The sequence below is a fragment of the Gymnodraco acuticeps genome, unplaced genomic scaffold (genome assembly GCF_902827175.1).
Source record: "Gymnodraco acuticeps unplaced genomic scaffold, fGymAcu1.1, whole genome shotgun sequence".
In the NCBI taxonomy this organism is placed as follows: domain Eukaryota; kingdom Metazoa; phylum Chordata; class Actinopteri; order Perciformes; family Bathydraconidae; genus Gymnodraco; species Gymnodraco acuticeps.
The window spans coordinates 911,730-928,140 of NW_022989843.1; the positions used below are offsets into that span (position 1 = coordinate 911,730).

At 39.3% G+C, this 16,411-nt stretch overlaps 2 protein-coding genes across 2 annotated transcripts; one reads left to right on the forward strand and one right to left on the reverse strand.

Moving 5' to 3' along the window:
• Nucleotides 1-955: 955 nt before the first annotated feature.
• Nucleotides 956-9,402, reverse strand: ccdc84 (coiled-coil domain containing 84). The gene is made up of 11 exons (XM_034236452.1): nt 9,107-9,402; nt 8,683-8,849; nt 8,183-8,281; nt 8,038-8,104; nt 7,459-7,521; nt 7,059-7,126; nt 6,731-6,845; nt 6,587-6,617; nt 5,971-6,072; nt 2,573-2,705; nt 956-1,696 (listed from the first exon to the last, which is right to left on the reverse strand). The coding sequence occupies exons 1-11, from the start codon at nt 9,221-9,223 to the stop codon at nt 1,582-1,584; spliced, it is 1,077 nt and encodes a 358-aa protein (XP_034092343.1). The 5' UTR covers nt 9,224-9,402; the 3' UTR covers nt 956-1,581.
• Nucleotides 9,403-9,682: 280 nt separating this feature from the next.
• Nucleotides 9,683-16,191, forward strand: LOC117561006 (zinc finger and SCAN domain-containing protein 2-like). The gene is made up of 2 exons (XM_034238173.1): nt 9,683-9,981; nt 14,726-16,191. The coding sequence occupies exons 1-2, from the start codon at nt 9,810-9,812 to the stop codon at nt 15,586-15,588; spliced, it is 1,035 nt and encodes a 344-aa protein (XP_034094064.1). The 5' UTR covers nt 9,683-9,809; the 3' UTR covers nt 15,589-16,191.
• The last annotated feature ends 220 nt before the right edge of the window (nt 16,192-16,411 follow it).

Below are 16,411 nucleotides of genomic sequence, written 5' to 3' on the forward strand. Positions count from 1 at the left end.
TTTTTTCAAACATGCAGATTTATTCACAAATCCCGCTCTGTGATTGGACTGCGGATTCCTTTGAGATACGCCCAGTACACGTGCTTTTTCTCTCCTCCCATTCTTTAATGCTTACGCTGATATGCAGGAACTATGGCCGTCCTCTTATATTAATCAGAAAACTAACAGAAAACAAACCTTGATATGAAAGTATAAACTTGAGGGAATTTAGTATATAGTTAAATACTTTACAGTTGAACGTTTCAATAAGGTGTAACGTTTGGATTGTTAGTAAAGTGTACACATTTATTGCAACCCTATTCTATTCTATTCATAGTGAATCTGCCATAGCCATGTTGTCATAAAGCTAAGAATAGATCAGGTGCAGTCTTATTCCCATATTGCCTTGCAGCTGCACTGAAATCCACGCCCATGTACCCAGTGCACACTGGGGCCTGATTATACCTTGCTATGGAGAGGAGGAGAAGGCACAGATACAGATAAAAGGAAGGCCGGCTGTGAGCTTAGGAAATGGAATGTACTGCTTTTGGCCATTCATCCATCTTTGTGCTGGCATTTCCCTGTAGCAATGCAACTACAGAGCATTGGAATAGTCCTTCAAAATGCCCTCTTAGTTTAAGTTATTTTTTAATCTAGATGCTGCATTATGTATTGCAGGAGGTTAGAACCAAATCAGTGTAGGCCCTAAGTTTAAAACAAAAACAGTTATCAAATGATTTTCATATTTATCACCACAAAATTCTGCATAAACAAACCTTGAGATATATTGGTGAGAATAGTGTGTGTTAAGCAACTATGCAGACAAAAGTTGGATTTTAAGACTTTAAAAGGACCCCTTTCCTATATGGTTGCAAATATACCCTTTCAATGTCCCAAATGAAGTTGTGCTGCCCTTAAGCCTTTTGCAGTAATGCATCACAAAACATGGTCTGAAAAGGGAAATGAAAGCTCAACATTTGGTTGTTCAGGTTCACTGCAATAAAGAGACGTGTTTATTGTTGGAGGTCTAAAAAACTGTTAACTGCCGCCATCATTTTGTACATGTCCATATTGGGTTGTTTACTAAATAACATTAAAAAGGTCAACATTTGAGGCAGAAATAAAACACTCAGCTGCAAAAACAACAACAACAACAACATTAAATGGAGGTGTCTTTTGCCAGACAAGGAAAAATGTAATATAAAAAATGGATAATACAGTTGTTTGCTGTTGTTTTAATGTCAGTTTCAACAGCTTGCCTTAATGTCAATACTTCTATTAAACACAGGTGTTTGGGTTAGCTGAGTGGTTGGCGCCCCCTGCTGTTTGCTTGCCAGAACGGTCATTTTGACCTATTAAAGAGCTGTAGTCTCACCAGTAACAGGCAGAATAAAAACAATTGTTAAAGGTAACTATTCAAAAATGTTTTTCCAATTTAGTCTAAGTATATATACAATGCCCCCTGATACAAACACTGCTTTTTGTTGGGTTAATAATTTAGGGGCGTCTAGTAGGCTGAGCATTTTTACCCAAGTACCCATTATATCACATCTCGCAAACTATATACATCTTTGACTCATTAATGACACACCGTAGCTTGTTTTAAGGGTTGTCAGATTGTGTTGTCTGTTCAGTGGGTTTTGCTCTCTTTGACCCTTCAGTGCCGGGCTCCCTCTTCTTCTTCCTCTTCTGCCCTTCCTCTTGTCTGAATTGGTGCCTGTTCAAAAAACAAAAGTCATATTCACACACAGAGACCAGTGGAGTTAATAAACTGGGATGAAGATCACACATTATGTGTTTTTTTTAACATTTTTCTAACAGATTATTATTAGGATTCTAGTAACAATATAACTATGTGTATGCAAGTATTCTGATGAAATACTATATTTAATAACAAATAAAAGTGTTAGGTATGTACATTTTGGCAGCTGCTTAAATACTATTGGGATGATAGAAATTGTGCTGCTGCCATAATTATTCGTAACATATATAAACGTTGCCTCCAGACAGTAGAATGAGGATAGGATTGTCTCCATTCGCTTTCAGGCAGTAGTTTTCTCAAACAACTTGATTGGATGATGTTGGATTATTTTTTTTAAAAATGGATCTTTTGATTGTCCTTTATACTGTAGATATGTACATAGACTTGCTGCTGTTTATTGTTTTAATTTACATTTTAGTTCAATTTATTTAGTTTGTACTTTGTTCCACATTTAAAGATTTTAATGCCTGTAAACTTTGCTGCTACAACAAAAACAGACAGACAGAATACATCTGTCTGTCTGTCTGTCTATGCATCTATCGATCTGTCCGTCTATCGATCTGTCCGTCTATCGATCTGTCCGTCTATCGGTCTGTCCGTCTATCTGTCTGCCCGCCCGTCTGTCTGCCCGTCTGTCTATCTATCTATCCATCTATCTAATCAAGTGTGGACTGAGCTGGGTATGAAGGTAGGGCGAAGGTATTTTTAAGTCCAGAGGCTCAAACACGATATATCAAACCTTAATTTAAGGGCTGTGTGTTTATATAATATATGGGACATTGAGAGAAGAGTCTTATATAATGATCTAGGTGTGATGAAGAGTGATCTCACCTGGACTGCCAGCGCCGGCCACTGTTCCACACTCTACCAAAGGAGGGAAGCCAGTTGGCGTCTGTCTGTGAGCTGTGATCAAAGTTGGCTCCCACTCTGTTCGGGGGAAGCTTCTTCAGCTTCTCTTGCTCCTCTGGTAAAAGAAAAAAAATGAGGACATTTTATGTATACTCCAATAATTGAGAGATTTGAGTTCCTTAACCTCTTAAGCCCTGAGCCTGTTTTTAAGGTTTCAGGCTCGAAAATGCTATGCCCAAAACAAATGACTATAACTTAACTTCTAAAAGGGTTATATGAATAATTTATTTTTTCAAAGCAAGGTTACATCTGTGAGTTGGATGTAGAAGTGTCAGAATCAATATAGATATTTCTCAGTCAGAGTAAATTCAGATGGAACATAGTAAAAAAAGGTAAATTCTTACCCCCGCCTAAAAAAAAAACATTACTTATAGTGAAAACTACCCTTGAATGATGGGATAGTAGACTAAAAGCTTTAGGAATCCAAAGTATAACATATAATAAGTACCCTGTATCAAGATTGAGGCAAAACAAGTTAAATTTGACCTTTTTAGAGAGGTTTAGCTAAAAGTAGTCCAGGCGGACTGACCTTTGGGCACATTTGGGCACATTTGGATACCATCAGTGCCATTTGACCTTTTTCAGGTACCATACTGTAGAAATCATTTTATTATCACTACAGGTAATCATTCCATCCAAATACAAGTGTTTTAAAAAAAAAAAAAATTATTTTTAAATTACATTTTTTTTGTATGTAAATGGTGTGTGTGTGTCTGTGTGTGGACTTTGCCACAGCCCTTACATGTTTATCACCCGACTAACAATTCTAGGAAGGTTTACTTACACAATAACAATTAGGAAACACTTGTCTCTTGTCTTGAGCAGATTTATTTCAAAAATAACACAAAAAAACGACACTAAAACCAAAATAACACCACAAGCATTTTTTTTGTAAATACTGGCAAAAAAGAAAAAATGTACACAACCTGAATGTGTTTAGTGTTTTTGAATTGAGGCACCAGGCACTTAGTGCAGTAGATAGGTCTTCACCGTTGTGTTGTCAGCATCAGAGCACCTCCTGAGCGCGGTGGCATCTTCCCCATAATACTTGGGAATGCATACGAGTGATGATGCAGCAAGCTGCTCTCTGAAGGACTTCTGGGTGTGTGGCTTCGTCCTGCCGGGGTCACCCCTCATCTTGTGCAGCTCCTTGTGTAGAAGGAAGCTGTTCACCACTGCAATGTCCAGAAAATGGTAAAAAAAAAGATCTTGTACCATTTCATGGTTTTGTGGTGAACACTGTAGTACCCAATCAAAGCATCGGACACATCCACGCAGCCCATGCTTCTGTTGTAGTCCACCACAGCGTCAGGAACGGTAACAACCTTAGTCTTCCACACACCAGCCCGTTTCACTTTCCTCCTGACAGTCTGTCCACTGAATCAGAAGATGCAGAGGGAGGCTGAGTTAGTACTGGTGCAGACGTCCGGCGGCGTAGCTTGGATGTTGATGGCTCTGGGGCAACTGTATGCTGATCTGATGCACGTCGTAGCTCGGATGAGGCAGATGTTGATGGCTGTGATCCAGAAGCCATTTGATACTAGTCTTCATTACTGTGAAAACAAATGTGGAAAAAACAATTACTTTGATTACTTCACTGGCTTATTCTTTAAAAAATGTAACTCAAATCAGAAATAATTCCTCCATTTAGCGTGTGTGAAATAACAGTATACATATATATGTGTGTATACTGTTATTTCATATATATATACTATAGCGTGTGTGAAATAACCGTATAGCCTACATATATATATATATATATATATATATATATGTGTATACTGTTATTTCACACACGCTATAGTATATATATATATATATATATATATATATATATATATATATATGTATGCTGTTATTTTACACACGCTATAGTATATATATAGACTGATATACAATACAGCTTTATTTATAAACTGCTGTTAGTCAATGTCTGTAGAACTACAAAACAGCATCCATTTGGCGTGTGTGGAATAACAGTATATATATTATGTATTATATATATATATATACTGGGTTGATATACAATACAGCTTTATTTATATACTGCCGTGTTATAGTCACGAAATAAAATGAATCTATTTATACGTTCACCAACATGATGTTGCCATTGTTTTAGTTTCTCACGGAACGATAACGCTACAACAACAAAGCGGCGTCCATTTTGTATTTTGCGAGTGTGGAATTACTATAGATTACACCAAATACACAACTAATAGATACAAACAGAGAGAGTACATACCTTTCCTGAAGTTCATAATCAGGGTTGCCTGCTGTTGTCTCTGTGTTCTCTGTTCGCTGTGTTGTCGCTTCGCTGTGTTGTGTTCGTTGCTGCTGTGCTGGAGCGGTTGTGCGGCTGCTTCTGCTCCGTCTGTGCGTAAAGCAGCCGCTGCTGGCATTATTCATACTACGCAGGATCCTATCTCTGGAACCCATTGGTCGATTTGGGTGATTGACACCTTTTTTGAAACTTTGGAGCCAATAGAATCGAGGGGGAGTTAGTAAACGCCGCTAAACACTTACTTCAAGGAGAGAGAGGCTCGCGTAAACAGCACGTGAGAAAGCCAAACCCCGGACTGCAAAACGTTATACCTACGATGCGGCCATGAATGTAATGATGGATTATCAGGAACAATTCTAAAGTGACTAAGAGACATTGGATTAACCTTGAGCAGCGTTTTTATTCCCTTGAACACGACTTTTGATCACAAAACAGCAACGGCAAGACATAATTATTGTTATGCTTTAGAACACTGTTGTTGTTTTCTTGCTCTGTTCTGGCTGCTCGCTCAGTGAGTTTGTGTCCTACAGTGATGATACTTATATAAAAAATAATCTGTGGAGTATCAGCTTTCAGCTGATATGTAGTTTGTGCAGAAAATATTAAGTTTTAAAGATCGTTTTTGCTAGTTAGCACCGGAAGTAGCATCAGCCTGTTTTCACTAAGGGCTAATGCTAACGCTTCTTGTGAGACTTGTGTTTTGTTTCGGTAAAAATGGCTCATATCATTAGGTTGCTGAGTTTTTCCCCGTTATTTGAGTATAATACATTCATAGGTTTTTAAATATTAAGAAGCCGCCAGACGCTGTCTCCTGCAGTGACGTGTTTTTCCGCCCGGTATCGGGGGGGGCCGGGTTTAAGAGGTTAAGTGTTCGTGGATTTAACATTTGAATTATTAAGGCCGATTATAATAAATCACAGCTACCTGGTTAAGTGTTGTGACAGCAGCCATGGAAATCATCATTAAGGCTGGAAAATGTCTTCGGCAAAATGAAATGCTCAGCTCACGCAACTTAAAAAGAACTGTGAGGGATTCTTACTCTGTTTGAGGAACCCTTGGAGCGAAGGCCCGATCTCTGGATGTGCTGCGGCACCAGAGGTCCCCTCCAGAGGATCTTCCTGGAGCCAAGGAGGCACGGCACCTATGGCACACAAAAGCTGTATGCTTATTCTTCATCAATCCATGAACTTAGATCATAGATGCTAAAGATGCAGGGTTTATGCAGCTTTGTACCTTTGACAATCATGGAAAACAACAAAATCAAAGAATACAAATGTTCCGCCATTAATTTTAAAAAAGAAACTCGTTTTATGTAATGCTTTGTGAAGAGCAATAATTCTGGAGCTGGAATTATTTTTCCAAAAACGGAGTTTGCAAATGAAAAGTAGATATTTTCCGTCTTCGATATGATATTAAACTGAAATCTTCAGATCACACACATTATACAGTAAAAGTAATAAATGAGGCGCACATTTCACTTCATCGATTAAAGGTAGGATGCATCAGGATCGGAAAATACCGGGATTCTCAAAACATACGCATACCTAATAGTAATAATTCCCCCCCCCCCCCACCCGCCTCTATGTATGTTTCCAATGTGCTCTGGGCATTTCTGCAGATACTTTATTATTTCATCAATTCATATATTACTGTACCTGTATGAACATTTCCTCTGTTTGAAGTATCCTGTAACAAGAGACAATAAGAGAGCAAGTGAGTCGATGTGAGAAGAAAAACAACATTAAAAACAATCCAATCATAGACATAAAACGCTTTTTCAATGAGAGCTGTGCAGCTACCTGATAGCCTATGAAGGTCAGACCTTGTCCTGTTGCCGCTCGCGGTGCCTTGACCATTGACTGAACAAAGCTGCTCCCCGCCTGCTGGTCTGATCCCTGAGGTGTAAACTGAGAGCTGTTCCCAAGACAACAAGACGAATCCCAAAACATCAAAATTCAATCAATCAATGTTTATTTATATAGCCCAATATCACAAATGTTACATTTGTCTTAGTGGTCTTCACAGTGTGTACAGAATATCAGTATGACAATACTATAAAAGTCATTTCAATTGCTACTGATAATACAATGCAAAAAAGTTTGAAATGTCATCGGTAGATAGTGTTACCTGACAGTTTCCTCAGCAGACAAGTCTGTTCCATTGGCTCCATTGAACAGCTCCGACTCTGCCTCACGCTGATATTGATTCAGGAAAAGCCAACAGTGGTTCATAGAGGAAGTCTGAGCACTAAATATGCTTCACACTACGTTTCCCAAAATTCTAACATAAACCGCTCTTTATTCAGATATTTTTTTCTCTCTTGGGGGGGGGGGGGGGGGGGGGGACACTCACCACATGCAATATTTCAACAACAACAATATTAATACTATACCAGGATCTGCAGAGGATCATTAATCAGCTACTATGGCAGTTACAATCATTTGGCTGGAAAACTGTTATTTTTTAAAAATAAATAATAAACCTGCCACGGTGATGGATACTGCCAATGCATCCTTGGAAAACAAACCTCTAAAAGAGACTGAAGGACCTCTTGGCGATTCTTCTCCTGTGTACGGATATAATCAGCTTGCTGCAACCATGATGAAAAAGAGAACAAGAAAATTAAAAAACTAATTATATCAGCGAATTTCAAGCACGGTTAACCTATTCATCAAGTAAAGACTGAAAAATCTCAACAACTACTGGAGGGATTGCAATATATTATGGTACAGACATTCATAATCTGCTGATCGTAATCCTCGGACTATTCAGAATTAGGTTTAAGTTCTCACTGATCCTGTGAAATACGACTCACTGGATGTAGCGATGGAGATCTCCTGAATTGATCACGATCATCAGGTCAAAATATCAAATTATCCAATACTTTAGTGCCAAGTAGCAAATATTTGCATGCTTGTATGGCAGGCTAAATTAGATGGTGACCTTCTTTATATCAGCATTGTTTTTGCAAGCGAGCTGATGTTTTTATAAAGCTCTAAGCCATACTATGTCGAAGTACAGATTCATAGAGCCACTGGTATGGCTGTAGACTTACAGCTTTGTTGAGTAATAGAGGTTATTGTCAAAAAAAGTATGTTTGCATCACCTGTTTAATGAATTCATCCTCCTGCTCCACAAATGATTCCAACGCTTTTGCCACCTCAACTTTAAACCTAAACAAAAATAAACAATGATCTTCAATTGTCTAAACACACTGTATGAATATACATTTTTGTATCAGCCAGACCTACCTTTCGGTTTCCTCTTCTGTGACGATGACTTTGTCTCTTAACTTGGGGTCGGCCTTATTCTCCCACCAGAACTTGTGAGTATTCCTCCTGTGCTCGGGGCTAAAACCAGATACATTTTTAAAAAGTGTAAGAATTTCCTGAAACGATCTCCTGGATTAGGTAAAAAGGGATGTTTTAAAAACATTTTATAAATAAGACGGATTGATGATGCTGATGATATAAAAACAATTTATTATGTCTCAAGCCTTTGTAAAAGTATGTCAGCAAATATAAATGAGTAAGTGTTGATTGTGCTTACCCACTACTTTGACTTAATGTACATTTTAATTGGCTTAACAAAAGAAAACCATAATAATAATGCTTTTAAATAAAAAGATTGTTAACTGGCCATACTTTATCAACCCCTCTGGTGTATGTGTCAACCATCCTGTGGTGGAATTTGATGGAGCATGGCATCAAATCAAAATCGGCTTAACAAATGTAATTTCAAAAAAACTTACGTGGCCATGTGTTCCAACAAGCCTCCGTACAGCACAGTCATGTTGTCGTCTGTGACATTTCTATCAATTTCAAGCCCACAGCAGTAGCACCAGAAAGTCTTCTTGTGCTGGGTGCAGTCAAACTTTTCTACCTGGGGTTTTTTAAGTGTCCGGCGAGCCTCCTTTACCTATGAGACAGTAAGTAAAGCAAGCTAAAGTTACCCTTAAACATTATGTCTTGGTTTGTAGCACAAGGTTTAAAACACAATTTTTTTGTTGAAAATGTGTCACTCAAAATGTGACAACAATTATGATTTACTTTGCGACAACGGTTGCAGCTACTGTTTGCATCATGGTTAGTACGGTCAATTTCGTTGAGGTGGGAGTAATATGAGCACAACATACGTATATATCAGTCATAATTATTTGAAAACAACCTACTAACCTTTTCTAAGAATTTTAAAAGAACCACTCTTAGTGTGCTTTGGTGATTTTTCCCGAAGATATGTTTCTTCCCGGTGAATGTTGTCTGTCTACATATAGCACAGTAATATGCACCCATTTAGACAGTGTTTAAAACCCCGTAAATGAACTAAAGCTGAATGTAAACAGACCCCGAGCTAAAAACAAATATTTCGATGCATGTTTACTTAATTCCTAGTATATCTGCAACGAAAGGACACACGCAATCTTATATTTTAACAAATACTTTGCTTCAGGAAGCTTTGCCGTGCCGATATGTTTCCCCCCGGAAGTAGACAGGATGGGCCATGTGGTGCGGTTGTTAAACTCTTCCGATGTTGATTCCAATGAAAAATACATTTGTGGGTATTAGTAAAGTGAATATTCAGAGTTCCATTGGTGTTTAAATGTCATAGTTAGCTGAGCTGTGTTTTTTGGTCTTCTCTGTCTATTTTTTGTTCTGTTTGGATAAGTTAATCAATAACTCTGTTCCACACTCCAACACAGAAGGTGGCGGCAATGAGCCTGCTATAACAAAGAATAGCGGAAGTAAACGATGGATGTTTTAAAGTAAACATTACCAGCGCTGTCAGCTAAGCATAATTGTTTGCATGCAGGATTTTTAAATTCAAAGACAATACTGTACTCAAAGGTTATGTGCATATTAAATCGACATTTAAGCAACAATGTCTTCAGTGGAGTATTTGAGAGTATTTGTGAGCGAGCGACTGACTGCTGCTGCTGAAGAAATATTTGGAGTTTTTAAAACAACGATCGTGGAGTATGAGGAAGAGATCGCTCGTCAACGCAAACTATTGGATATAGTTTTGAGACCTGAAATACATTTACGCAGTATAGGTGAGAACCCCGTGAATTATCAATCTGTACTAAATGTATAATATGTTTTTTAGCAGCTATACTATATACCATTAGCCTGTGAGCACCCTATAAGGTTGTTGACGTGTGTCATTCGTTTTGGAAACAGCCTGTCAGAAAAATGATGGAAACTCATGCAATATCCTACACTGAACAAAAATATAAATGCAACACTTTTGTTTTTGCTCCCATTTTTCATGAGATTAACTCAAAGATCTAAAACATTTTCTATATACACTAGGGGTGTAACGGTTCACAGAAGTCACGGTTCGGTTCGTACCTCGGTTTGGGGGTCACGGTTCGGTACGGGTTCGGTACAACAAGAAAAATAAAAAAAAAGTCCCAAATGCATAATTCCAGGTTTGTTATTTATTTTTGAACAGTAGTGCAATTCAGTTTAAAAATAAGGAACTCTGACATTTTGAGTAATTAACTGTATTAAACAGTTAAAAACAAACCACAAACAGTACCACACACACTCAGATGGCCATATTATCTATAATGGCTGATGTCAAACAAAAAGGTTTCATCAAGCTGTAAAACTAAAAAGAATGTCTTGAAAATATTATATCATAAATAATAAGAAAGTGTTTCAAGAGCGCATAGTCGTTGAAAAACATATGCCAAAAGCTTCCGTTATTTATTTTGGTCTCTCGGCTCTCATGTCTCTTGGCTTCTTAAAAACAGCGGGGATAAGCTGTTGAACTGCTGTTGTCTTTTGCCGGGCTCCGGTGATTGGCAAATCTGGGTGATGCCTTCTGATATGATTTAGCATGTTTGGCATGTGTTACCATTAGCATACCGCACCGCTATCGAACAACGCCGACACTAGGGCTGTGCGATTATGGCAAAAATCATAATCACGATTATTTGGTCAATAATTGATATCACGATTATTTTGACGATTATTCATTGACCATTTATTGAACTTTAAAACAAATAATATTTTACCAATAAACAAGATCAATAAATGTGTTGGAGCGCACTTCCAAAACCATACTAAACATATATTAATATGATAAATAAAAATGAATTAGACCAAAATAAATTAAATCAAACATGTTGCAGTGCACTGTCACAACCTACTGAAAACTCCTTAACATATAGCCAACATTTTGGTAAAACATATTCAACATATTCCACTCAGTTAAACGTTGAAGGCTGGCCAACCGTCATGGTCCAGAAGTAACAGGAAATAAATGTTGAACTACAATTTAAGACCAAATAAAAATGTTTAGGCCACCATGGCAAATGCTGGTAGGGCTGCTCATGTCATCTCTTAAAGATTTTTTGCAAGAAATACCAGGCTGTTTACATGGTCTGGTTTCAGAGATGAGCGCAGGCAGGTGACAATATTGCCACCTGTACTGAAGACCCTCTCTGAAGAGGAACTTGTGGCAGTGCTGCCACATATGACACAGGAAAAAAAGAAAAGACTCTGAAGAACCCTTTCTTTGCCATTATATAAAAATAGTGTTGCTACAAAAGTATAAATTAGGCTTACTAATAAGACAACTCAGATCTGAAGCTACACAGTAATCTGCTGCAGCAACAGTGCAATAAAAAAGACAACATTAATAGAATCAAACCCATTTTTTGTTGCATTTTATTAGAGTATAAAAAGAAATGCCTTTAAAATAGGATGCAAGCAACACTAGTTTCTGAACTGATAGACTATAATCAATTTAAACAGAACAGATCTTAATGTTTGCATTCTTATACCATTTTGTACAATAATTATCATGAATAAATTCAAACAAACCAAAACTTACAGCAGATTAATAACGGTATCTAAATTGAGTTTTTATTATATCAAAAACCTGTTGAAATGCTGCTGTTATTTTTACTGTCCCACAAAAGCGCGTCGCAGCCTCCAGGAAAGCTTCTTTCATAACTTCGCCGTCTTCGAAAGACTTCATGTGTTTCGCAAGAACGTGACTGACACGATAAGATGCTCTGGTAGCAGCCTTGCTCTTGTTGTTGGGCCTGGTGAAAATGGACTGCTGTGCATTTAGCTGTGCTCTCAGGCCCCTCCCCTTTTGGAGCGTAGGGCAGAATTAGGAGGGAATTTCGTCTCTTAGCGTTTGTGCAGTTTTGAAATGCCGCTCCTAAATTACCCTTCTTCGATAAAGCCAGATGAGACAGATGGACTTTAAATTGGAATAGATACAAAAATAATGATCCTCCCACTTGGAGTGAAAATTATATATTTTGGGCTTTTTTGCTTCTGCCATAATTGCGGTCTTGTGTGTGTGCGGACTGTCACTCCTGTTGACCATCCATGCTGTTGACACGGACAACGTCAGCGAACTAGTGCACTGCTCACCAGCCACGCCCGGACACATGGGGTGAGGCCGGCCAATCACAAAGCTTTGATGCGTTCAAGTGCATTATTCTGGCACGGGAACATTATGTTACAGGACATTAACGATAAAACAGAATATTGTTGTTCTATTTTTAGACACATCTCGCGATCGACTGGGAATCTCCCCGCGACCCTTATTTTTAACTAGTTGCTGCTCTTGTTCTGACATCTTCGCTTGCGCTGAACACTCACAACACTCCCACGTGGCCGAGTGGGCTTTTAGGGAGGGGCGAAAGCGCACCCAGCAAAATAATCGTATTTTGTCAATTATGCTGTTTTCCTTATCGTCGCAAGCCATAATCGTAATCGCGATTAAAATACGATTAATTGCACAGCCCTAGCCGACACAGCATCCTCGTCCGATCCACCACTCGCACTCCATCGTTATTGTAGTCCACAGGGAACCCGAAATGTTCCCACACAGCTGATTTAAAAGAAGCAGGTGGGTTCTAGCTACTGTGTGTTATCTGAAATCGCCATACTAACTTTTCTTCTTCTTGTATTTTGTTGGTTTTGTTAGTTTTGTTGTTGTGTTTCTTCTTGTTCTTCATTTGTTGTTTAAGGGCGGCTGACACACAGCTTTTAGGCGCAATACCCCCCCCTGGATTATAAATAGTGTAGTGGATACTGCCCTGAATGACTTTTTTCCCACTCGTAAAAAAAAAGGCGTATTCGCTGTGTGACTGCATGTGCCGAACCGTGACGGTACGGGACTAATACGAATACCGTTACACCCCTAATATACACAAAATAACCATTTCTCTCAAATATTGTTCACAAATCTGAAAAAATCTGTGATAGTGAGCACTTCTCCTTTGCCAAGATAATCCATCCCACCTCACAGGTGTGGCATATCAAGATGCTGATTAGACAGCATGATTATTGCACAGGTGTGCCTTAGGCTGGCCACAATAAAAGGCCACTCTAAAATGTTCAGTTTTATCACACAGCAAAATGCCACAGATGTCGCAAGTTTTGAGGGAGCGTGCAATTGGCATTCTGACAGCAGGAATGTCCACCAGAGCTGTTGCCCGTGAATTGATTGTTCATTTCTCTACCATAAGCCGTCTCCAAAGGCGTTTCAGAGAATTTGGCAGTACATCCAACCGGCCTCACAACCGCAGACCACAGGACCTCCACATCCAGCATGTTCACCTCCAAGATCGTCTGAGACCAGCCACTCGGACAGCTGCTGCAACAATCGGTTTGCATAACCAAAGAATTTCTGCACAAACTGTCAGAAACCGTCTCAGGGAAGCTCATCTGCATGCTCGTCGTCCTCATCGGGGTCTCGACCTGACTCCGGTTCGTCGTCGTAACCGACTTGAGTGGGCAAATGCTCACATTCGATGGCGTCTGGCACGTTGGAGAGGTGTTCTCTTCATGGATGAATCCCGGTTTTCACTGTTCAGGGCAGATGGCAGACAGCGTGTGTGGCGTCGTGTGGGTGAGCGGTTTTCTGATGTCAATGTTGTGAATCGAGTGGCCCATGGTGGTGGTGGGGTTATGGTATGGGCAGGCGTATGTTATGGACGACGAACACAGGTGCATTTTATTGATGGCATTGTGAATGCACAGAGATACCGTGACGAGATCCTGAGGCCCATTGTTGTGCTATTCATCCACGACCATCACCTCATGTTGCAGCATGATAATGCACGGCCCTATGTTGCAAGGATCTGTACACAATTCCTGGAGGCTGAAAACATCCCAGTTCTTGCATGGCCAGCATACTCACCGGACATGTCACCCATTGAGCATGTTTGGGATGCTCTGGATCGGCGTATACGACAGCGTGTTCCAGTTCCTGCCAATATCCAGCAACTTCGCACAGCCATTGAAGAGGAGTGGACCAACATTCCACAGGCCACAATCAACAACCTGATCAACTCTATGCGAAGGAGATGTGTTGCACTGCGTGAGGCAAATGGTGGTCACACCAGATACTGACTGGTTTTCGGACCCCCCCCAGACCCCCCCCAATAAAGCAAAACTGCACGTTTCATAGTGGCCTTTTATTGTGGCCAGCCTAAGGCACACCTGTGCAATAATCATGCTGTCTAATCAGCATCTTGATATGCCACACCTGTGAGGTGGGATGGATTATCTCGGCAAAGGAGAAGTGCTCACTATCACAGATTTTTTCAGATTTGTGAACAATATTTGAGAGAAATGGTTATTTTGTGTATATAGAAAATGTTTTAGATCTTTGAATTCATCTAATGAAAAATGGGAGCAAAAACAAAAGTGTTGCATTTATATTTTTGTTCAGTGTATATTTTGAATATAGACTTGTGTACATTTGCTCTGGTGGTGTCAGTTTTTCTGACACAACACTACCTTTTTCTTTTGTCCCTCCAGAGCTCCCACAGCAGTATATCTATCAGAAGGAGGAGGTTCTCACTGACCAGCAGCTCTGTAGTCAGGAAAGAAACTCCAGTCTGGACCAAGAGGACCCAGAGCCTCCACAGATCAAAGAGGAACAGGAGGAACTCCACACTGTTCAGGAGGAAGAGCAGCTTGTACTGAAGCATGAGACTGAGGCCTTTATGGTGACTCCTACTGATGAGGGAAATGAGCACAGTGAAGATCAGAACTTTAATTCATATGAGATTTTAAGTGCAGCGAATAAAGAGTGTGTAGGCAACATACCAGCAATAAAGGATGTGGTACTAGAACCAAGCAGTAACCAGCAGCTCGTCTCTCACAACTTTCATAAAGCAGGCAAGCATGGAGATTCAGGATCAACTACAAATTCAGAGACGGAACAAAAAAAGACACGTCACAGCAACATTACATGTAAGATTCGCCGGGATACTCCCACAGGTTTAACGTTTTACACATGTGACGCTTGTGGGAAAGAATTTAAGGACAGAACCACGTTGAATAGACATTTCAGGGTTCACACAGGTGAAAGGCCATATTTGTGCAACACCTGTGGGAGAACATTTAAAGACATTGCAACATTAAAGAAACATGAGTCAATCCACACAGGTGAAAAGCCATATCCATGCGAAATATGTGGGAAACATTTCAGACTTAAAAATGATGTGACAAACCACATGAAGACCCACACAGATGAACGGCCACATGTCTGCAATATCTGTGGGAAAAGATACCGTCGGAAGATGGACATGAAATGGCACATGAGGATGCATACACCTGAGAAGCAGTCTTCTTGTGAAACTTGGGGCAGTTCTGAGGAGACTTTACAGTTGATGTGAGGAGAGCCTCACTAGTGAGAAACCATATAATTGCAACACTTGTTTGAAAGAGTATTCCATGTGTCTCATATAAGACATTGCATACACATATATTCTTAAACCGTGAGAGAACTCAGTTGTTATGCTTCATGGGCAACATATTGAAACCCATTAAAGTGGAGACATTTTTTTCTCATAAAACCAGACAAGAAAATCCATGAACAGGAAAAATCGTTGACCAGTTAATTGACTATTCTTTTTATTTTGTATTGGATACCTTTTTATTATTAACTCTGATGTTGAAACTGAGAAACCTGTGTTGTCATTCTGCCAGCTAGTATTTTCTCTGTTTGTCTGCAACATTTCAATTTGATTTATATTTTTTAAGTATTTAAAAAAATAAATCCTGATCTTTGTTTGTTTTGGGTTTTAAAGGGGATACACACCCACATATTGTGGTATGACATAGGGCTGTAAACACATCAGCTGAAGCAGAGATGAATATGGTCACTGCTAGAAGGGGCGCAGGCAACTAAGTAGTACGTTTTCAGATGTGTATGCTGGTATGTGTTGTAACAATGGAAGCTTTGAATGCTAATGATTAAAGAGCAATTTACTCAGAAATCTAAAGTTATGAGCCCATTCTGTTCATCAAAGTGGCAGATGGGTGTGTGACTGACAACAAATTAATCTTATTTCAGAGTATTTGTGTTAACATTCAAGAGGTGTTGCAGCTCACCAGGTGGAAGTTAAGTTAATTACTATGTTGTAGATGATCATTTGAATTGATTCATATTGAGTGGTGGAATGTAACAATTTATATAGACGTGTATAACAGTCTATG